General features: G+C 43.0%; 1 protein-coding gene across 2 annotated transcripts in view; it reads right to left on the reverse strand.

Annotated features, from left to right (window-relative positions):
- The window catches only part of RFX6 (regulatory factor X6), a 277,346-nt gene that overhangs the window by 95,620 nt on the left and 158,226 nt on the right, over positions 1 to 23,500 (reverse strand). For both annotated transcript variants that reach the window (XM_029596443.1, XM_029596442.1), the window contains exon 10: positions 2,554 to 2,603. In XM_029596443.1, coding sequence (XP_029452303.1) covers positions 2,554 to 2,603 — 50 coding nt within the window. The remainder of the gene's footprint in view (positions 1 to 2,553; positions 2,604 to 23,500) is intronic.

Below are 23,500 nucleotides of genomic sequence, written 5' to 3' on the forward strand. Positions count from 1 at the left end.
TGTGATAAATTGCAGGAGGAAATAGCGAGACTGGAAGATTGGACATCCATATGGCAGAAGAAATATAATGTGGATAAGTGCAAGCGGATGCATATAGGGAAAAATAACCCATGCTGTAGTTTCATGATGTTAGGTTCCATTTTAGGAGCTACCACCCAGGAAAAAGATCTGGGCATCATAGTTGATATTACATTGAAATCATCAACTCAGTGTGCTGTGGCAGTCAAAAAAAGCAAACAGAATGTTGGGAATTATTAGGAATGGAATGGCAAATAAAACAGAGGATGTCATAATGTCTCTCTATCACTCCATGGTTAGACTGCACCTTGAATACTGTGTGCAATTCTGGTTGCCGCATCTCAAGAAAGATATAGTTGTACTGGAAAAAGAACAGAGAAGAGTGACCACAATGAAAGGGCATGGAACAGCTCTCCTATGAGGAAAGGCTAAAGAATTTAGGACTGTTCAGCTTGGAAAAGAGACAGTTAAGGGGAGATATGATAGAGGTCTATAAAATCGTGAAAAGACTTGAACAAGTAAATGTGAAATGGTTATTTACTCTCTTGGATAATACAAGGATTAAGGGGCACTCCATGAAGTTAGCAAGTAGCACAATTAAAACAAATTGGAGAAAATTATTTTCATTCAACACACAATTAAGCTCTGGAATTCATTGTCAGAGTATGTGATTAAGGCAACTAGTATAGCTGGGTTTAAAAAAGGTTTGGATAATTTCCTGGAGCAGTCCATAAACTGCTATTAATCAAGAGGGAATAGCTACTATTTGTTGCCGGCATTAGTAGCTTGGGATCTATTTAATGTTTGGGTACTTGCCAGGTACTTGTGACTTAGATTAGCCACCTTTGGAGACAAGATACTGAGCTTGATGGACCTTGGGTCTGATCCAATATAGCATATCTTATGTTCTTAAGTGTCGAGATATATCAGTTCTTTTCTGAATGTCATAGCTGTCTATATTCTCCCAATATAATTATTTATTTTTATTTGGATTTAGCTCACACTTTATCAAAACTTTCCTGAAAATAATACGGCTTGTGAATTTTCAGGCAAGTTCCATTATTTTATTTGCAGCTCATTACTATACTCAAATTGCTGGAAGGGGGAGAGATATCACACAGTATTTGAAATACTGCATATTATTACATTTCTTGTGTGGTAAAAACCTAACACAGCTTAGTAAAGGACCTCCTAAGTTTGTGCCTTAGGCAATAGAGGTTGAAGTGATTTACCCAAGATCACAAGGAGTGGCAATGGGATATGAAATTCTGGCTTCCCTGGTTGTCAGCCTGCTGATCTAACCTCTAGGCTACTCCTCCATAATAATTTTTCTAGTACTGTATATAAGAGAAGAGAGGTATTAATGGGCTTTTAATAAATAGCTCATTTCCACTATGAGATGTGAATTTCAGGATGGTTATAGTATCCTAACCACATGACCACATTTTACCCAGTTACCTAAATTCTTCTCTTTTCTGGATTGCTTGCTCTATAATTTCACAGTTTACAGATATTACGTAGACTAACCCAGAAGAGAGAACAAGAAGAATGAAACACCCTAGTGATGCAAAAATATCCAATGTGTGTTTTGTGATGGAAATGGACTTCTTAGATATACAGTGTCCACAAAGCAGTCTGTAATACAAATGAAATTGTATTTATGGATGTATGTAGATTGTGGAGAGATATTTACAGATACATGAGACTCTTTCCAAACTAATGTTGAACATTCTCCAAGTTCAGTATAAATATTAAAATACTCTTTACATCATCAACTAAATATTTCTATTTTTCTTTTGCCCCTATTGCTTCATATGAAATTGATCCCTGTACAGTATAACACTTTGAGAATCTTTAAATAAAGCCGCTTGTGAAGTGTAAGCAAACAATTGTAGCTTCATGTCTTCAATTTGAGATGACATGGCATGAATGTGGTCAGATAGCTTCTTCCATTCAGTTTCAGAGGTTGATGATATCTCAGAGTTGCTCCACATGTCAGGATAAAGATAATAATCATACATATTGTAATGAAACTAATAATATACTACACAGTTCCAAATGGGGACTGGACTAAAACTGATAATAAAGAGAGTTAATTCCAATTCTCCTGAGATATGCAGGGTCTCTGAGCTACATTATTTTTAACAGAGGATAGAATTTGTTTAGTTAGCCAAAGTGGACCAATGTTCCTGCTGGCAATTTTTCTAAGTCTCAATTCTCAGTGAATCGAGTTGAAAAAGTTTTTAAATAAATGGGACTCTTTAAATTAAAATGTCAATTTTCCAGTATAGAGCTTTGTGAGAAGCCTCTTACATGAGAATCTCAGCCATAAGCGAATCGAGCCACACCTGTCTCCTTGGCAGCCCACAAAATGCAAGCTGTTGGCAAACAGTTTTATGCAGTGCTCAGACAGATATAGAATAAGGCAAACTGCTGCTTATTTTCTGTATTCTGTTTTCTTCAGCCTTTCATAGTCAGTCACATTAGCAGGTTTTTTTTTTTTAATTTTGCTTGTTTTTAAGGGGATTGTCTTACCTTTCAGGCATTTCTTGCATTGTGGCAGGGATGAGTACATCTGTAAGAACCTTCAAGAGAGGAAATACACATTATTTGGTCTCTGTATTTCCACATTGATTTTTTTAGACACGAATGACCGAGCTATGACAAATCTCAGTCTAGTTATGGTGGCACCAGACTAAATTTTGCCTTTGTAAGAGCCATGCCTGTTGAATCTAACATCACTACTGGCATTTGGTGAAATGGATAATTATAAAGTTTGGGGAAACAAGGTTATTTGCAGTATTTCAAATTTCAATTGGAACTGAAGTCAGAGAGAACCTGTTACCCAAATCTGAGTGTTCCTCTAAAGAGAGGATGCCCACTTGTAACCATCAGGTCACAACAGTTAATATCACAATCAAAAAGTGCCTCTTTTTAAATTAATTACATTAAGGAGTAGATTTTCAAAGGGATACGCGCGTACCCCCCGAAAACCTACCCCAAACCCCCCCTGCGCGCGCCGAGCCTATTTTGCATAGGCTCGGCGGCGAGCGCAAGCCCCGGGACACGCATAAGTCCCGGGGCTTGCAAAAAGGGACGGCCGGGGCCTGGCCAGGGGGCGCGATCAGGGGCGTGTAGGCGCTCCGGGGGTGTGGCCGAGTGCCCCGACACAGCGGCCTGTGTCGGGGCCTGCCGTGCCGGCGCACGTAAGTTACTACTGCCCAGAGGCAGTAGTAACTTTTCCGATAAAGATAGGGGGGGGGTGTAGATAGGGCCGGGGGGGTGGGTTAGGTAGGGGAAGGGAAGGGAAGGTGTGGGGGGTAGAAAGAAAGTTCCCTCCGAGGCCGCTCTGATTTCGGAGCGGCCTTGGACGGAACGGGCAGCGCGCACAGGGCTCAGCGCGCGCAAGTTGCACAAATGTGCACCCCCTTGCACGCGCCGACCCCGGATTTTATAAGATACGCGCGTATCTTATAAAATCCAGCGTACTTTTGTTCACGCCTGGTGAGCGAACAAAAGTACGCGTGTGCGTAAATTTATAAAATCTACCCCTTAGTGCGATTCATCTCCTTGAATATATCAAACCACGTTAAACCAAGTCAAACAAAAGCAAAAATGTGTAAACAAAACAAAAAAAACGTCTAAAAGAAGAGTATGATTCCCAAAGGGTCTGGAGTCATCTAGCAGTAGAAGAACTCCTAAGTGTCTTGTCCAATGCTACCATTTGTTATTGTCAAGTGTTTTATGTAAAGCCCGTTGCTGCGTTATGTTTTATTGTAAACCGAGGTGATGTTCCAAACGTGCCTCGGTATATAAAGACCCTTAAATAAATAAATAAATAAAATAAATATATTCGATAGTCTGGTGTGGTAATTCCATCCGAGAAAGAGCAATGGGAACTACAGCCTGTGGGTTACAGGATAGCAGATCTGAAGACACCTTGACAAAAGTGCTGAAAAGCATTTTAAGCACATCTGCTACTGGAAGAATGTATGGAGCACTCCTTGAAGTTCTGCTTGTGAATGATATCTTATCTTGGGTATCTGTGATTGAGTTTCTTGTGCAAATATTGAAATACGACCCAGGTCAGACTTTCATCGTTTGTGGTTTTTCATTATTTTCTTCAATGTAGCTTCATGTCTGTTGACCTGCAAACCTACAGATTGCTGCTCCCACTACCCTCTCTTGGCTGAGATTGCCATAAGACTATTGAGTTTATGGTTTGGATGTGACCCTGCTCTTAAACATCACCAAACCTTTTGAGAAATATACTCTTGATTAAGGCTTCTATGTATTTTTTGCTGCTGTTTGCTATGTTCAAGGATATGAAGTATACTTTGATACAATTGTGATATTTATGATATGCCATGTACATAATCCTGAAACAGAAAAGTTTAAAAAAATAATTTGTTAACTGAAATGTCAGAAATGGAACTGTCAAACCAGATAGGTCAGACCTTCAATAAACAAAAATAATGTTCCTGGCTCTAAACTATCCCTGATCATAGAGACATCTTTATGCAGTTTTAGGCTGCATCTTCTGGCACTGTTGTTTCTTTGTAATAATAATACAATCACCATTTTACATGATAGTCTTGGGAGAAAGTAATATAGTTCATTAATAAAATTAACAATCAGTCTAGCAAACTGGCGAGAACCGATGGATGGAGAAATTAAGCAAGTAGAAATGGAGGAGGAAGGGGAGAGAGAAGGAATACACAAACTTATTAAAAGGTGAATTTTAAAAGCCTGATGCAGGTATCAATTAGAGGATTCACGAATAAGTTGGGCTTGTGCTCAAATGGATTTTAAAAGCCACCCAGCTATGCACGTAAATGCCGCAATGTGCACATCTCAGAAATTTTCATAAAGGTGCGAGGCATGGGCATGGTCTGGGTGGGGCATGAGCATTACATGGGCATTTCAAGACTTTAACATGAATTTGTGCATACTTACGTGATTCAACACTCGCCGAGGTCCCCTGCCGCATAACTTTACTTCTACTATAGATAGTGGGTAAGTACAAAACAACAACTATTGAGCCTTTCTGGAGGGGTGTAAAGGGTCAGGGGTAACTGGGGGGGTGTACAGGATATCAAACCAGGGAAAAGGTCTACGAGATGGTTTTAGCCATAATGAGCCGAAGGCTGTCACTATTTGGTACATATGTATTATGTTCAGAATACAGAGCTACACAGAGTAGGGATGTGCATTCGTTTGCAATGAAATAGGAAATATAGACAATATTTCCTATTTCATTGCGGTTCGAGGGTCCCCGAAAATGATAGGAAAACCCCACGAAATTTTGTGAAGTTTTCTTTTCGTTTTCGGGGGGGGGGGGGGGGGGGGAGAAAGGGCACATAAAAAACAAACAAACCAAACCCACTCCAACCCTTCAGATTTAATTAATTACAATCCCCCACCCTCCCGACCCCCACAAAACTTGCCTAAAGTCCCTGGTGGTCCAGCGGGGTCCCGGGAGTGAGCTCCTCCTCTTGGGCCGCTGGCTGGCACTAATCAAAATGGCGCTTATGGCCCTTTCCCTTACCATGTGACAGGGCCTATAGGTTCCATTGGCTGGCCCCCATCACATGATAGGAGCAAGGGATGGCCTGCACCATTATTTAAGATGGTGCCAGCCGTCCATTGTTCCTACCATGTGACAGAAGCTGGCCAATGGCACCGATAGCCCCTGTAACATGGTAAGGGCAAAGGACCACCGGCGCCATTTTGTTTACTGGCAGCCGACGGCCCGAGAGTGGGAGATCACTCCTGGGACCCCGCTGGACCACCAGGGACTTTAGGCGTTTTTTTTTTTGGGGGGGGGGGGTCGGGAGGGGGAGGGGATTGCAATTAATTAAATCTGAAGGGTTGGGGTGTGTTTTTTTTTTTTTTTTTTTTTTTTTTTTTCACGAAATAGCCTGATAAAAGTTTTCCGATCCAGGGAGTGGACCGAAATGGCCCTCCCCAGTCCCGAAAACGAAATGGGGACAAAAAAAATTGTATGCACACCCCTAACACAGAGCATTTCAGAACCCACAAAAAGACCTTGGTGAATGAGTTACTATATATTATCTATTGGGACCAGATGATTACTAGATATTCTGAGTTTTTGCTATGACTGAGTTCAACTGCAATCGAAATTTGTAATATTCAACATTACTTTGTTTCCCTTCTCTGTTGTGAGGTGTTTTGTGCTCTTTTGGGGGTGATTCTAATCATGCAGTTTTACTGGATCTATACCACTCCTGTCAATCAGATAAAATGTCTATTCCTACACGTAAATAAAAATAGAGAAAAAGAAAATAATCTTACAATCAAAATACTAAATAAGATCAATAAAAGATTAAATGCTATTGGTGTCAGCCAGTAGCATAGTGTTAGTGCAGTGAAATGCAATGTAGGAGACCTGGATTTGATTCATGGACCTTTAATTTCCAAACCTGGCTTCTGTTTACTAGGCCAGCAGAGGCTAGGTATACTCTAGAGGTTACTTTTGTATTTCCCAGGGGAATAGGAATCCCAACCATTAAACAATGAGGAAACCTATGGGTGACATATAGGATACATACATGGTAACTTTCAAACTGGTACCCGGGGGTACATGTGCGCACCTGCATCAGCCTGCATCCAGGGATGTGGCCATTTTATAACTTGTGCACATATATGCATGCATGTTATAATACAGCCTGGTCGCATGCACATGTGTACTAAATTTTAAGTGGGCACACACATGGGTGCGCAAATTCCACTTCTACCGCATAAATCAGAAGATTGTAAAAGTGGCAAGCATTCCTGAGCAAAAGAATAAAATTAACAAATTAAAATGATTACCAATAAAAATATTGTTAATAAATAAAACATATGATAACAAATAAAAGTACAAACTAACAATACGTCAAATACAGCTAAAAGCAAGGTACTGTATATACTCATGTATAAGTCGATCTTGTGGATAAGTCGAGGGTAGCTTTTGGCCCCAAAAATTAAGAAATTTGCTATAAACCATGGATAAGTCAAGGCTATCCTCAGTCATTCACTCCTTTCCTCCCTCCTCCAGGGCTATCCTCAGTCATTCACTCCTTCCTTCCTTCTCCCATGGCTATCCCCAGTCCATTCACTTGTGGACTGAAGACACAACCGAAGCAGCTAGCAATAGGTTGGTGGAAGTAGGACAGCTTCCCCCTCACACCCCCTGCGGATCCCTTAACTCACCTGCTGCTAGCTGGATGACAACCAGAGTTGTGGCTGCTCAGGTGTGTCCTCTCTCCTCCCCTGCGAGATCCCGGTGTCGCACTTTGAACCACATGGTTCTAAGCAATAGCATGCCAATCAGGCCCTGGAAGGGAAGGAGGGAAGACATGCCTGAGCAACTTCAACTCCTGTTGTCGGCTTGCTAGCACGGGTAGGTTAAGGGATATGGAGGGGGTGTGAGGGGGAAGCTGTCCTACTTTCACCAGCCTCTTTCTAGCTGCTTCAATTGTGTCTTCAGCTGGAGGGTGAATGGATGGGAATAGACATGGAGGAGGGAGGGAAGGATTGAATGATTGAGGATAGCCTTGGGGGGGGGGGGGCAGGGGGAAGGAAGGAGTGAATAGAACATTGATCCATGGATAAAGCAACCCTGTTTTTCAAGAAGAATTTTGAGATTTAAATTTCTGGACTTATACATGAGTATATGCAGTAGGTCATAAACTCATATACTCATGAATTTGTGGTAGTCTTTCTCCACTCGAACAAAGAGTGGAAAGGAGTTTCATAGACATAGAGTTAAGTAGCTGAAACTGACTTCTTGCTTGGTTTCCAACCTAATGTCCTTAGGAGATAGCAGAACCAGTAGCTCTTGTTTAGTGGAATAAAACAACCATTCTGGACAGTAAGGAGTAACTATACCCACAAGACAGAAGGGTACTTCCCACTGAAGATCCTTCTAGGTTAAGCCCCTTATTTTAAATAGAATGCACAGGCTAACTGGAAACCAGTGTAGATCCATCATAAGAGGGGTAAAATGATCGTATTTGGATTTGCTGAAAATAAGTTTAGCAGCTGTATTTTGTACCAGTTGGAGAGTTGTGAGCCATGAAATAATGAATTACACTAATCAATTCTAGTTAGAATAAAGGAATGGATGAGAGTTTTTAAATCTGCCATTGCAAAAAATGTTCGGCACCAATGAATGAACTGAAGAAAAAAAAATAACAGCTTTGTATTAAATGAAAGATATAATTAGGGATGTGCATTCGTTTTTTGATGAATTAGGAAATTGTACGATATTTCCTAATTCGTCATGTATCGGTAAAACTGATAAACGATCACATTTTCCACGAATTTTTTGGGAAAAAAATCATTTTTCGGTTTAGCGCGCACTAACAGTGTGCACTAGCTCCCGTTAGTGCGCGTTAAACTGAAAACGATTTGCTACAAAAAAAAAAAATACCAAACCGCGGAAGATACGAAATTTCCTGCGGTTTTACGAAAACAAAAGGCAGAAACAATCGCTGGCACGATGCACATCTCTAGATGTAATTAGAGAAAGATAATGTGGAGTCAATTGTGATACTTAGATCTAGCTTCATCAAATCACTATAAATATAGCGAAAATAGCGCCCGTGATACAAAAAGGGCGTGGTTAGGTTAATTTGCAGCCTGCTACATCGCATAGGTAAATACCACAAGCGGCGTTGTGTCAGCGCATGCGGCATTGTGTCACCGTGTGGCATGTCATTTTATGCGGCTAGCGTAAATTATTGCATAGTTTATTCAGTTTATATATCATGCTTCCTGCAGCTACTTCTTTGAGGGTGTGCCAGAAGTTTAGAGAGAGGAGGTAGGTTGGTGTTGTAGATTACTAGTTGGCGGATCTTTATAGTGCGTTGTTTTGTTTTCTGTTTCTATCAGTTTCTCTTTACCGTGGTCATTTGTCTTCTTTGTTGGAGTGAAAGTTTATATTTGTTAGTCCATTTTGTCTGTCTTTTGGTGTGGAGGAGTGGTGGTGGAGGATTGAAGGAGTGAGGAGGAATGGAATAATGGTGGTGGAGAAGTAGAGGAGTGGTGGTGGAGTGGGAGTGTGTGGAGGAGTGAGGAAGAGTAGAGGAGTGTTGGTGGACGAGTGGTGTTTGTTGTGAGGAGGAGTGAGGATGGAGCTTGAGAATCATTGTGAGAAAGGAGAGGACAGGCAAGAGGAGAGGAGGGGAGGAGGGAGGATAGGATGTGGGAGGATGAGGGTAGGAGTGCTAGGGGAAGGAGGAGTAGGAGTAGGGATAGGGACAGGGGTAAAGAAAGGCAGAAGGGAAGGGATAGGAGGAGGCGGGAGGGGGAAGAGGATAGGAAAACGAGGATGGAGGGCAGAGGATGAAGGGCTAGGGATAGACAGGGCAGAGGGGAAGGGAGTTGGCAGGGCAGGGGCAGGAGGAGGAGGAGGGAGGAAGGGAGGGGAGAGGGGAGTGGGAGGGAGAGTGAATAAAGGGAGGGCACCTCTCCAGAAGCAGAAGTGGCACCCACATCTGGTAGCCAGGCAGCAGGATGCCCTCTTCTCAGGGCTATCAAGTTCAGCATCCAGGATAATGAGATGTCATTGCAGGGTTCCTGGAGCATTATGCCATGCTATTTTGCAACTGGGTGGCCAAGACCTTAGGAATCCAAGGGCCAGATCTTGCACAACATAGCCCAGGGCATCTTCAGGAGCAATGGAGTCCAATGACGTGGGGAGCAGGTGGCCCACAGGTACCAGGATATCAAGGCAGAGCTGAAAGCCAAGGTGTCGGCTAGAAATAAATATATACAGCAGACCGGAGAAGGAGCCCCTTGTCCCATCGTCCTCACCCCCATTGAGGAGCATCTCATGCAAAGGCGGGGACTGGATACCTTCAAGGGCATGGCTGAGTGGCTGGACATCATGTAAGCTGCAGTTGGTAAGTTCACCTCACCTGTAAATGTGCAGTCAGCAACGGTGTACACATCATTTGGGATAAGATGCTCACAATGCTAAGAAGCAAAGTGCACCTCTGATGCCAAATGAAAAACGGATACTTGCTGCCATTGGTACTTATGTCTTATGTTTTGTTTCCACATCTCTTGCCCACGAAGCAGCCAGTCTCAGTCAGAAAGCCCCAGGGACTAGCCAAGAAGCCCCAGGGACCAGCCAGCAAGCCCCAGGGACCAGCAGTGCAGCAGCCCTTTTGCACAGGCCCTTCCTGATGGATGCTCAGACCCAGGTGAGCGAGGAGGAGGAGAAGGAGCAGCAGCAGCCACAGGCTCAGGTACCATTGTAGATGCTGCAACTCCTGGGTTCACCCAGCCCACTCAGTGAGTCCATCAACCTCTCTGGCTTCATGGAAGAACAGAGCCTTGAGTAGGAGCCTATAGAATCATCACAACCTCGAGCCAGCACACCAGAGTGCCAGCCTGAACCACCATGCCCTTGGCAGGAGCAGCCCAGAAGCCCCGTTATGCCACATTTGGAGGCCCAAATTCCTGCACTCCACACCACCATCACAGCATCGCCACCAGTACCAACAACATCCCCACCAACAACAGAGGAGTCTGTGCACGAGCAGCTGAACCAGCTGGCTGGTACCCCATTACAGGCATGGCTTGGGAATCTGAATAATACATGTAAGGTAAGGATGATCTTCAAGTAGTAGCCAGATCTCGAAGGCAGCCACTACAGGGATCGCAGTCAGTCTGTCGAAGTCTGCCTGGTCCTAAGCAGCAGCAGCAGCCCTCTAGGTTTCTACTGTTGGCCTGTGGACAATCTCAACAAGACAATATTCCCTCACTCCTCCTCCCCAGTTGTTACATAGCGGCTGATACTCTGTTCCAACTATCATCAAGTAGACATCATATTTGATTTAATATGAAAGGTACAAATGGTTGGGTACAGATAGCCTTTGAGTCATGACACAAGTGAGGGGGCCGAAGATCCAGTCTTGTTTGATGTTTTCTGTCATGTGTCATGTTTTCTGTTACACAGTGACCCAGACAGAGAAGCAGTGAGAGAAAGAAAGATGATAGCGAGGAGAGCAGTAGCTAACAGTCTACTGGCCACTCTTCCCTGGAAGGGGATGTGGTAGGTGAGGCCTATCAGGCAAAGTAGCATTGTATAAGGTTTTGGCAAAGCTGGCTGCCACTCAGCATGGTGTCCTCGGCTCGTGCAGGGACACATGGGGGATCCAGGGGGAGATCAGGAAGTATAACCATTCGTAATCCATGGTTCAGTAAGATTATGGAAGACACAGCAGAGCAGCACTATATTTCCAACTTTGGGCAGGGCATACATTAAAGCTCACCCATCTTGTCCAAATAGCAAAATCGACTTTTGAGAACTCCAAAGATGTATTCGATCTTACAACGTGTAGCACATAAGGTCTCGTTAAACCTAGTCACTGCCGACGTGTTGGGAATGGCAACGGGGGTAAGAAGCCAGATCTTGCAACTGTACCCAGCATCTCCTGCGGCAAAGACAGATTTAAGCCATCAATCATAGCACTGTCACTAGCAGATTTGGCTTGCAAATCACAGCATCCTATAAGACTGTATAAGGTAGCCTGTACCTTTCCCTGAGCCTTAAAGGACAATTTGCTTATCCTTAGTGCTGATCACATTGTTCTGGGCCAGTATATGTGCAGGATAGCAGTAGCCAAATGTAGCTCTGTTCTTCCAGATCACTAAATTGCATCTGGGTATTCCAACAATTGCATGCCAGGCCCTCGCAACCAAGCTAAGGCTACTGGTATTTAGCAGGCTTCCAACCTTGAAGCAATACATAAGAGCTTCCACACTTGTGTTAGCTGAAAAACGGTACCTCATGGTCTGATTGTGAATGTCCCTGCCGGCTCTGCAGTACGTCCTCCATATAAACCAATTTGTGAGGCCCGACACAGGGAGCATGCCAAGCCACCAACATGCACAGGGTGCTGCTTCTGGTTGAGGTGTGTGAGGCTCAAGACAAACTATGGCTGACACTCGGGATGACACTTCACTAACCGGCCACACATGGTCGTGCAGTATGAGCAGTGTGGATACTTTAAGCTTGTCATTAACAGTGAGATTTAAATAGCTCCCAATGGGAGGATAGGAACAGGGCCATTTTGAAATTTAACACGTAGAAAGTGTATAGTGCCTGCTCTCACATCAAGCTTTAGGGCCGGTACATTGTTTGCCGTCACAAGATTAGCAGGCCTCTGCAGCATGGGTAGAACAAGCCAGGCCCTGGGGCAATGGCCTGCAGACATAACTGTACAAGCCAGTTGTCATGGCAGCGATTCTCTTCCTCCCTTCCAGCCACCCTCATGTCCTTGCCATTTGCCATAAACACATAGAGGGAATATAGAAAGAAGCGTCTCTCTTACCTATGAGCGAACCGTCACCATGTAGGCTGTCCTCAAAATTTTCACACAGGCCCGATTGCCTAAGTATAAAAGAATCATGTGCGGCTCCCGGGTACCTGGCCACCACGTCAAGGATGCACATTCGAGAGTCACAGACCACTTGCATGTTGATGACGTGGAAGAGCTTTCTGTTGCAGTACATCTCCTCCCTGTCACGGGTGGAATGATGGCCACTTGAATGCAGTCGATAGCTCCCAGAACATTGGGAAAGTTTGCGAAGGCATAAAAGCCTCTCTTCAAATCCATCAAGTCCTGCCTATCCCAAGGAAATGCTATGTAGCGATTAATGCAGTCAAAGACTGCTATGATGACCTGGTCCACACAGTGGGGAAAAGTGGTATGGGACATTCCCCCAACAACCCCTACTGCAGTTTGGAAGGAGCCGATTACCATGAAATGCAGGGTGGCCAACAGTTTGGTGAGGCCAGGCATAGCATGGGACCTTTCTGTGACCGGATCTAGATCCCCTCGAATATCTTCATATAATTTCCAGGATAGCCGAGAGCTGAGGCAATACCTGCAAACCACATAGTCCTCTGGCATGCCCAGCAAAGATGTTTGTGGTGGAAAGATGCCCTTCCTGTATCTCCTCCGCCATGGCTGCTTGCATGCCAGGTGCTGCCCTGGGCCCCGACCCTGCGGGGTCTTGGGCATTGCCTCCGGTGCAGGGACTTCTCTAGGAGGGCTTGGAACTACTCTTGCCTGTTCTTGAAGTTATTGTTGTCTGTGGTGAGCCTCCCAAAGCACCCAGTATCCCCCAACAATTAAACTTGCCACAAACATTATGGCTTTAGAAAGCTAGACCAGGTAAGAACAGGTATTTTTATTGGGGCAGTAGCTGTGTCCATCATAATTCTTCTTTTTATCGCGTGTGATAATTGCTGCAATAATACCCGCGATCTGCGATATCAGCTGTGGGAGCGCAATAAATAGTTTTTTTTTCGTATTGCAAAAAAAAAGGTGTAGTGATTTCCAGCGTTAAATCTCGCAATAGTGTGCATTACTCTATCGCACTCCATACTAGCAGTCCCTCATTTCCATTTTCTCCACCGAAACTCCTCCCACTTGAATACTCAATGTTTAATTTGCATATGCATTTTGTGTTGCGTTATTTATCATGCGTACATTATGGTGTTATAGCGCGCATTATTTATTATTTATTTATTTAAGGATTTTTATATACCGACATACACTGTGAGTATCACATCGGTTCACATTGAAACATAAACTTGGCTTATTAGCACTTTACAGAGAACTCATCAAATATAGGAGAAACAAGAACTAGTTAATAATGCATATAACAAGAGCAAGTATTAAAATTAAACTGAATAACATTATGGCATTATAGCGTTATGGCATTATCGCGCACGTTACAGCATTATTGCGCGTGATAAGGCACTAATGATAAATGACCCAGTCAGGTTGGAGACAACTTCCTTAATCTGGATTGGATTGTGAGCTAAAGTAGGAGTTGGGAACAGATGAGAAGTATTTTTCTTGGCAAACCAGATTGCTTCATATTTTTGTGGATTACGTTACTTGTCTATATTTCAACATTAATGAAATGCATGTTTAAAACTGGATCCCTCTAATTTAGTCTGCCTTTAGTTTAGAGACCCCCTACATTTCAGTTTACAGAGTTTATGCTACAGATTCTGCATTAACTATGCTCTGTCTATATCCTTCTGAAGATGTGGGCAAGGAATGATTATTGCTTCTGCTTAATCTGCAATTAGATTTAATACATTTTTATATTATAATTATTGAGTTTAATTGTCAGAAAATATCTTAATATTTTGTGCTTTATTGATAATTACTTATATTTAGTGAAGTCAGTAATCAATTAGCCATAAAGAAACATGTTAGCATTTAATACCCATAAGCCTTTACTTTTAAAAGCCATGACATTGGTCATGGCTGTGCTGAAAAAGCTTCAGCACATAGCTTTCACCTTTCCCCTACTTAAAACCTCAAGATTTCACCTTTGTCCCACTTTCAGACTTTGAGAGTACAGTTGTTTACCACTTTCTCTTATCTCAAGTAAGAAAGCACCTGCATTTTATGACATTGAGCATCCTAACGCAGGTGTCATGATTGACCACCCTAAAAACAGATGGCCAGCCAATTAATTGTGACAGAAGGGAGTGAAAAAGATTTTCTCTTAGAACTACAAAAGAAATCCAATTAAAAATCAAAAATGGGCGAAGCTATAAACAGAATAAAATTTAGATGTGTTGATGGAAGTGTAACAGCGACCCTGGATCAAAGGGTCTTAAGTGTATAAAACAGTGGCAGTTTGAGGGAGAGGGAGAGGTGCTACTTAGACTTTCTTCGCACGTGATTGAGAGAGACACAGAGCGGGGTGCTTCAGATAAATTGGTAAATATAATTTTTATTCAAGTATATGAGAACCTTTAAATTGCTATTGTTTCTACATTGGCAGATGTATTAGAAATGTATTAATTTCTAAAAAGATGACATTAATAGACATTTATCTGATATTAATAATTTCAATTTCCTTATTAATGGTTCTTGCATTGATTGTAGGATATACTCTGGTAAAGTTAAGATTTGAACATAAAAGTGATTCTTAGTCATTTAGAGATATTTATTCATGCCTTTCTGTATCTGTGAAATAAAGAAAATATTTTTACAATAAACTGACTGGTTTATTTATGCATGATGTGCTGCAAAAATTAAAGGTTAATAAAAAATTTCTGTGGTAGATTCGAACACACCTCTGAAAGTAAACTTTTTGTCTCAAGGCAGAAAGGGTAGGGAAATAGAAGTGGAAGTGGGATATTTTATCCAGGCAGGATTCCCTGGTTTTAAATTCTGCTAAGGGTAGAAGCCTCAATACTTCCATTCAAAATTTACCACATGGCGCCCAACGTGGTTTAAATCTCCTGTAGAATTAAATATTATTTTCCAGTCATGTAATTTTGCCTTTTGCAGCAGTTTTTATAATTGGTTGCAATGGCTGACCCTTATAGAATTAGAGCTTCTCAAGAAGCAACGTTCCGTAAGTGGGTTGAAGCCAATCATATCAGGGAAGATCAGTCCTTTGTCCTGCATTTACAAGTGGCCAGTGACTCGTCACCGTGCTTTCATGTTGACATTTGTCGTTTAAAAGCTCTTACTGCACAGGGCAGACACCAGGGGCTAAATAGAAGAGCGGAAGAGGATTTTGTTCCTTTTGCTCTCCCTGATTGTCAGATGTCTTTTTCACTTGGTAAATGCTTATTTGTAGAGAATCCGGTAATTCCGGTTTCTGAAAAAAGAGGGGGCTTGGCGTTCACTGAACCGCGTCCGCCTCTTGATGCTATTTTGTCCTTTGATGCCCCGCCTGTGGATCAAATTCCGGCAGGGAAAATGAATGCGTTTTACAATGCCCTATTGCACTGCTTTCAAACGCTCAGAGATCATTACGGACAAACCTCGTTTTCTTTGGGGACGCCTGGAGAATTCGGGACCCGTAGTGAGATTGATCGAAAAGCAGATAGAGTAAGGCGGGCTTTGGGGACGCTTCCAGCTGATGTTAATCTGATACCTGAACATCTGGCCACTAGACTAGTCGCGCTTGAAGCTGTCACTGGTGCCTGTAATTCTCGTACCAGACATTATATTATTTCTACTCTGATGCCACAGAATTTGGTTCCTCCCCCCTCATTCTGCGAAAGTTGGGGGAGTTATTACGGGTGGACTTATCGTTCGATATTTGGGAAACCGTTAATCACAAATCTCGGTGAAGTGCTGCGTCATATTTTGCAAAAGTTTGGTATTTCAGCTGCATATTCTCTTGGCATGCTGGTTACTATGAGTAATTTTGATCAAGTATGGGAGATTTTAAAAGACGTCATGCCTGATACCTCTATTCGTATTGATCTTAGTAATCGTTTAAGTGCATTGGCCCCGGCAGATCGACATGAGCAGTTCCCATTCATTATCCAGCAAGTCTTCGAGGCGGCTGGTCGTCCATTAATCCCTTCTAAGCCTCTTAAACAGGCTCAGCTAGGGTCTGACAGACCCAGGGAAAGGGGCAGGGAGATCCAGCGCACTCAGCCTGAGAAAACTTCAAGACGGGTGAGTTTTCATTTTAGGAATCCTTCTTCCCAGGATAGAAATCAGAGGGACAATAGGGGGTTTGGGAATTCTAGACAGGATTATACACCCCCCCCTCCACGAAATCCCTCTAATACTGGGTGGGTTCCCCGCTATCCTGTGAGGGATAATCGTGGGACCCCTCCTGCCCGCTTTCCGGCTCCTGAGAAACCTCCAGCGGTGTCCGGAGCTGTAACTAAGGCGGACCGCCCTCCCCCTTCTTCTCACAAAAAGCCTGTGAAGCGAGCCACTTTCCATGGCAATGCTGGCTCCACGTCTAAACCCCCTGTGGATCCAGAATAAGGAGCAGGGTGATCTATTTGTGGGCATGATGGACTCAGGTACTACAATTAATATCCTGACTAGAGAATGGGATACAATTCAATATTTAAATGAAAATGTCACAATTACTATGTTTGCAGGGAAGCATTCTCAAGCTCCCTTAGCGACTGTAGAAATCTTTTCCCCTTACTTCAAAGGGTCCCGTACCATAAAAGTGGCATGTTTATTTGATGAGGAGGATCCTTTTGCAATTTATTTCACACAGGCTGCTGTGCCTGTTTTGCCTTCTATGATGTTGGAGGACCCCCTTTATGGCTTTGAGGCTGTAAAAGCTTCAATTTCTCCTCAGCTCAAATCCATCATTGGAGAGGCTGAGCTGCAGAATTTGTTTACTGAATGGCTTAAGTTAGGGCTCGTTCAGCTCTATCATACCCACACTGGTTTAGTGCAGACCCCTAAGCCGATAGAGATAGTTTTAAATAAGCCTTTCAGTCCTCAAAAACAGTATCCTGTCCATAAGAAATTCTACAATGATTTAAATATTATTATTTCTCAGAAACTTACTCAGGGTGTTTTAATTGAGGAATATTCTGAATTTAATTCACCCCTCCTTCCTGTGCCCAAACCAAATGGGAGTACTCGTATGGTCATTGACTATAGGGTACTTAACGCCTCTTCTGAGACAGTTGCGGCTCAGACTTTGAATCCTGCATCTACAATTGATAATTTGCCACGTCCTAGGTGGAAAGCCACCTTGGATCTAGCTAATGGTTTTTGGAGTATTCCGATTAGCACTTCCCCTGTCACTGCATTCACATTCAGGGGTAAGCAGTATCAGTATACCAGGCTCCCTCAGGGTTTTAAAAATTCCCCTGTTTTATTTTCTGCTGCCGTTGAGGAACTCCTTCAGCGACATAACATTGATAATGCTGTTCCTTATGTTGATGATATATATCTGGCTTCTGATAAGCTGGATGTGCTTTGGGATTCTGTAGTTCAACTAATACAGGTACTGGGTGAGGAAGGCTTTGTAGTTAATTTTGCCAAAGCCAGAATTGGTTTTGAGGAAGTTAAGTTTCTGGGATTTTTAATCGGGGTGGCAGGTGCTAGCCTTGCCCCCACCCTCCAAGAAAAGATTATTTCCTTCCCGGTGCCTAAGACATCTCGCCAATTGCAAGTAATCATGGGGACACTTAATTTTGCACGTAAAACTGTGCCTAGTTTTGCCTCATTAGCAGCCCCCTTGTATGATTTGCTTAAAGGAGATGCCGTTGTGGCACGTGATTGGACTGCTGTTCATTCTGAATGTTTGAGAGCGCTGCAAGAGGCTGTCAAAGTTTCAGCCCCTTTGGCGCACCGTAAATCATCTAAAGATTTAGATGTCACGTTGCAGGTTTCTGACTCTCATTTCTTGGCTACAATCAGTAACCATGCTGAATCTCAGCCCATATGTTATATTACACATACTTTCTCTCAGCCTGAGAGGAAATTTAATGTTGTGGAGCGTACACTGACGGCTGTCAGATATTGCCTGTCTAAAGTCTCTGCTCTTGCTCAGGGTAAGATTATTCATTGTTATACTGGGATTCCTCAGTTACAGGCTGTCACTCGCCATTCCCTCCCAGAGAGTAGGGCTCTCTCCACACGCTGGGTGCAATGGCGTGCTGATCAATATAGAGACGATGTGCAATTCCATTATCAGAATGGTTTGGCTGATTCTGACATTATTTTAACTTGTGAGGATCTTTGCTTATCTACTGAGCAGGATAGGCTCCTTCCTCCTATTTATCAGAAAGTTCAATTGGTAATTTTTACTGATGGTTCTGCCACACCCTCGGGTGACTATCTTACTGCATTTTTTGCTGGTGCAGCTAATGTTATTTTAACTCCTAATAAAAGGGGTCAGTGGAAAGTCTTTGCCACACATACATGGCGATTAGGTGATATGAGTTCACAGCAGGCGGAGCTGATTGCCTTTCAAAAGGCTTTGACACATATTGAGCAGACGCCCAATTTGGATCCTGAAAGATCCGTTATGGTTTGTTCTGATTCTACATATGTGGTGTCTGGGTTTAATTCACATATGAAAGTGTGGGAAAACAGTGACTTTTTAGATGTTACAGGCAAGCCTATTGCACACAGAGCTCCCTGGAGATTAATTTTTTCTATTTCACAGAAACTTACTGTGCAGGTGCTTGTCTTGCATGTGCCTGCTCACCAGACCGTGGGCTGGTACTCTCGTTACAATTCTTTGGCAGATGAAGCAGCTAAATTGGCTGCCTCTCAGCAAGAGATAACTGTAAGGGCACGTCTTGCTAGGCATGGCTCCTTACATTTGAATGCGGCTACTTTGTGCCTGCATTCAGATGGGGTTTTGACTAGAAGTCAGGCAAAGAAAATGGTCAGTGACTGTTTGGATTGTCAGCGCACAAATCCCAAACGGACTGGACAACCTTATGTTGAGGGGATACTTCCACGGGGAATTAGACCAGGGCAGGTGGTCTATATGGATCATGTTGGTCCCCTTACTTCTTCCCGTGGTTACAGACATATTTTGGTTGTACTTGATTCCTTTACTGGCTTTGTGTTTCTATTTGCACAGAAACGCATTACTGCTATTGTGACTGTTAACCGTCTGGCTATTGTTTTTGGTATTTTGCCTTTTCAGTTTCTTTGCACAGACGGCGGTCCAGCCTTTAAAAATGCTGAGGTTGAGACCTTTTGTGCTGATCATAGCGTTACTCATCGATTCTCCTACCCACATCGTCCAGAATCTAATGGAATGGTTGAAAGGATTAATGGTGAGGTTAAGCGTAGTCTGCAAATTTTTGCTTTGCAATCTAACCCCAGTAATTGGTACCTTCATCTTCCGGAGATCCAAATCCGGATTAATAGTACCATAACTGCCAATCATGAAGCTCCCGCTATGTCTCTCTTTGGGTTCTCTATGCTTGAAAATATGGCCTCCTCAGAAGCTATGGTTACTTCTGACAAGGCCTCTCGGAGTCCAAATCCTTTTCAGATTGGTTCCGTAGTTTTGAGCAAAACGCATGTTCGTGGCTCTTTAGAACCATACTGGTCTAATCCCTTTATTGTTACAGAACTTCTAGGTGACTCGGGACTGTTGCTTTCTGACTCTGAGGATCCAAAGAATAGGAAAGTTGTGTCCATTAGAGATGTCAAGTTGGTATCCGAGACATTGGGGTTTTCCGGTACCAGAGCCTCGGTTCAACCCCCAGCCTCTGCTGCATCCGCAGTTTCCGCTGATGCCAATGGGTCAGGAGGATCTACCGCTGCCCAGCGCTCCCACTGCTCCAGCAATTGATGTCATTCTCAGCGGTGACATGGCTGTGCCTACCCCGGAGCAGGAAGATCAGGTCGTTCTCAGTGTAGCTTGTCCCGCATCTGAGCGTCCTCCATGTTTCACTCGCTTTCAGCAGAAGCTTTTGCTTGCATGCTGTATGGTTTGTTCCCCAATCAGTACCTTTTTGCATGCTGTGTTTCTTTTTTACAGACCTTATTGTATGTATGTTATTGCTTGCTGGGTGCTTTTAATTATTGCATCTCCTATCTCACTATTTTATCTCTTATCTAATACCCAGCTGCATTCCACCTTTTCTCCCGCAGCTTCACAGGAGCTCCGTTATTCACACTCACATGTCAGTAAGCGCTCACCTTCTGAGCCTTTGTCTCTTCTGGCAGTGCCTTTGCCTTCTGGTGTTATTCTTGTTCCATACCATGGCTGGCTGGTGCAAGATCCTGTTTTATTGCATATTGATGTTCCTTTCAGGTTTTACACTCACCAGGTTTGGCAAGGCATCTCTCCGGAGTCCCTGCCTGCGGGTCTAGAGTCCAGACTTGTTGCTCTGTTTCTGCAGCTGGAGCGTTCCTCCCTGCAGCTTTCTTCCATCACTTCGGAATCTCCTCTTGATGGCTTCCGTGCAGAGTTCTGTTCGATTAGATATCAGAACTTGTTCCTGGGTTTCAGAGCAGTGAGTGTCAATCTTACTGGGATCCTTGAAACTCCATCCTGGAAACTGCAGCACTGCTCTCAACCACATATTGGTGCTTCTGAACAGTTCCAGCGGCTGTTTGCCCTTCGTCCTTGTTTTCATAATGGATCTTGTGCCTGCATCAATCCCCTTTCGAAGGTGCCTCTGGAGGACTCCTTGTCTGGCTCTAATTATGAATTTTCAGGTTTGATTAAAGGTCTCATTTTCTCCTGGATGGACATCTTTCCTGAGGTAACTCTTTCTTACGCTAATTATTCCACATGGGGGGGAGAGGATACAGGATTCCCCCTTCCAATGATTAAGGACTCTCTGTCTTATGTTTGTAGACTACCTTATGAAATTCTGTTTTTAAATAGTACACATTATCATGTCTTTTGTGATGAATTGCCTGTCTCTTTTACACATTGGCGTGGAATTTCTTTTTATAATTTATCTTTGTGGAATAATGCGTGTGGGAATAATCCATTCTTTTGTACCCGTTCCTCGTCCACCCAGAAGAATTGCTTTTGTTGCCCTAGTTGGCAATATCAGGTTAATCTTTGTAATAAAAGGTTTTCTAATAGGGTATGGGGACCCTTCTTTACTCAGGAGGCTAATTTTTTTCAAAATGCACCTGTGCTAGGCCGGTCTTTGACCGCTGCCTGTATCAGGGGTTTAGCTGAGGGGTTAAATGACACTCAGGTTACTTCTGTGTTAGATTTAATTGTACAGACAAAATGGCTGAATGACTCATTTCCCTTGCCCGCTTGGGTGATGAGAACAGCCAACAGAAAACGCAGGAATGCTTTGAAACAGGAGGTTCAAAATACATTCCTTAATCTTAATGATAGAATTAAAACTGCTATAAAAGGTATTCAATCCAATGAATATCAGCTAAGAGCAGGTATTTTTCAATTAAGGGATTACTTAGCTCAAACCTTACAGTTAGGGATTGATGCCATATCCACAACTGATGAGAAAATACAGGTTCTAGCAAGAATAGAACAGCTTACTCACTTTATTGATGGTCTTACTTCCCCAAAACCCAAATGGGGAGACCTTCAATTGGGAAAAATATTAGAGGAAATAAACCTCACAGCTGAGCAAATTCAGTATGCCCATGTTGAGGCTTCACAAGTTATTTTGCAGGTCAGCAAACATGAAATGGGAAAAGAACCATGGGCAACCTTAGGTTCAACCCTAATACAAGGGGTCAGACGTATCTTTCTCCCAATCACTACTCAGGTCTATAAACGTTGCTGGGAAATCCAGAACTTTGGTCAGTTCTTGGAAAGCTCAAATGGAAGCAACACCTGGATTAAAACAATTAAAATCTTTGAACCAACCCACTTGTGTATTAATAATGCTGGTTATCACTGGATCATAGCACAAGGTTGTCACAAAGTTCCTGTAACTGTGTGTAATTCCCTGGTGCAGGTCTCTAATACTTGCCTCACACTAGAGGGAGAAGCTGATTGTCCTCTAGAACCGAATCCCGGTCCTCTAGTAGAAGTTTTTTTGAAATTACCCAATGGATCTTATATCCTTCGGTCAAACAAAGCACAGTGTGGGTTTCAACCGGGAATATTGTATTTAGTTACTGCACTATCTGTCATTAAGTGTGGACCGTGGGAATTTTTTCCTACACTTAGTGCCCGGTTAACTGAAACAATAAAGTACATGGAATTTAAACCAGTACAATTCACTGAGTTAAAAATGTTATTGACTCATGTTTTAAATGTAAATGTATTATTAAGAAATTTGTCTTCACTTTGGTTAATGTCAGAGGATGAGTTTTTACAGCATCTGAGAATGATAGAACTAACAGCTAGTGAATGGGAGCTGATCCTAGACGAGCTACTGAAGCCAGAGGTATTTTCAAATGCCCTGGGTCGTGCTTTTTCTGGATTAGTGGGTGGAATAGCTAAAACAGCTGTTGGTGTAGTTAAAACCATAATGGAAGGGGCAGGTGGACTCCTTCATGACTTAGGGATCAATTTATTCCCATTAATCCTGGGAATCATAGTAATAATTGGTGTTCTTTTCTTCTGTCTTAAGAGAAATTAGAACGAAGAGCAGCGAACCAGAAATGGCAGGTGTAAACTCAAAGATACATATTCCAGCTAATCCTAGGAAGAATGCGATGATTGTCTGCCTGGGACCTGATCTCATAAATGAGTATGCTGATTATGGAAGCTGGATGTATTCAGAAAACAATCCTGATACATGTGCACCTTATTATCTGCATAAAAACTGTGATATTTTATTTAAGTTCCCACAATATTCCTATTGCTGGACTTGGCCAAGAAGACTGGCATCTGTTCGTGAAGCACTACGAAGAACCTTGAGTGCTCACATTTGTCAGTGTGCTCCCTGGGAACTTGTGCCCTGCTACTTCAATATCTACTCTTTGGCAGAATATCAATTAGGATATGGACATGGCCTATCAAATGCCAATCCTGTTGCTTCAGATGGAAATTCAAGAGCCTCCAGCCCGGGGTTAAGCTCGAATTGGTTTCCAGTACCTAGTCCACCGTCTTTTGTGACGGATGAAGAATTAGATCCAATACACCTTGCTCCGGCTAATTCTCTAACAGACGAAGGACAAGACTTTATGCTTTGGCTGAATGCAGCTCTCTCCTCTGAGGATGATAAATCAGTCATTCTCCAACATCAGCAACCAAATCCTACTCAAGATTCTGCTCCGACTAGACCAGC

This window comes from Rhinatrema bivittatum, chromosome 3 (assembly GCF_901001135.1).
Source record: "Rhinatrema bivittatum chromosome 3, aRhiBiv1.1, whole genome shotgun sequence".
Lineage (NCBI taxonomy): Eukaryota > Metazoa > Chordata > Amphibia > Gymnophiona > Rhinatrematidae > Rhinatrema > Rhinatrema bivittatum.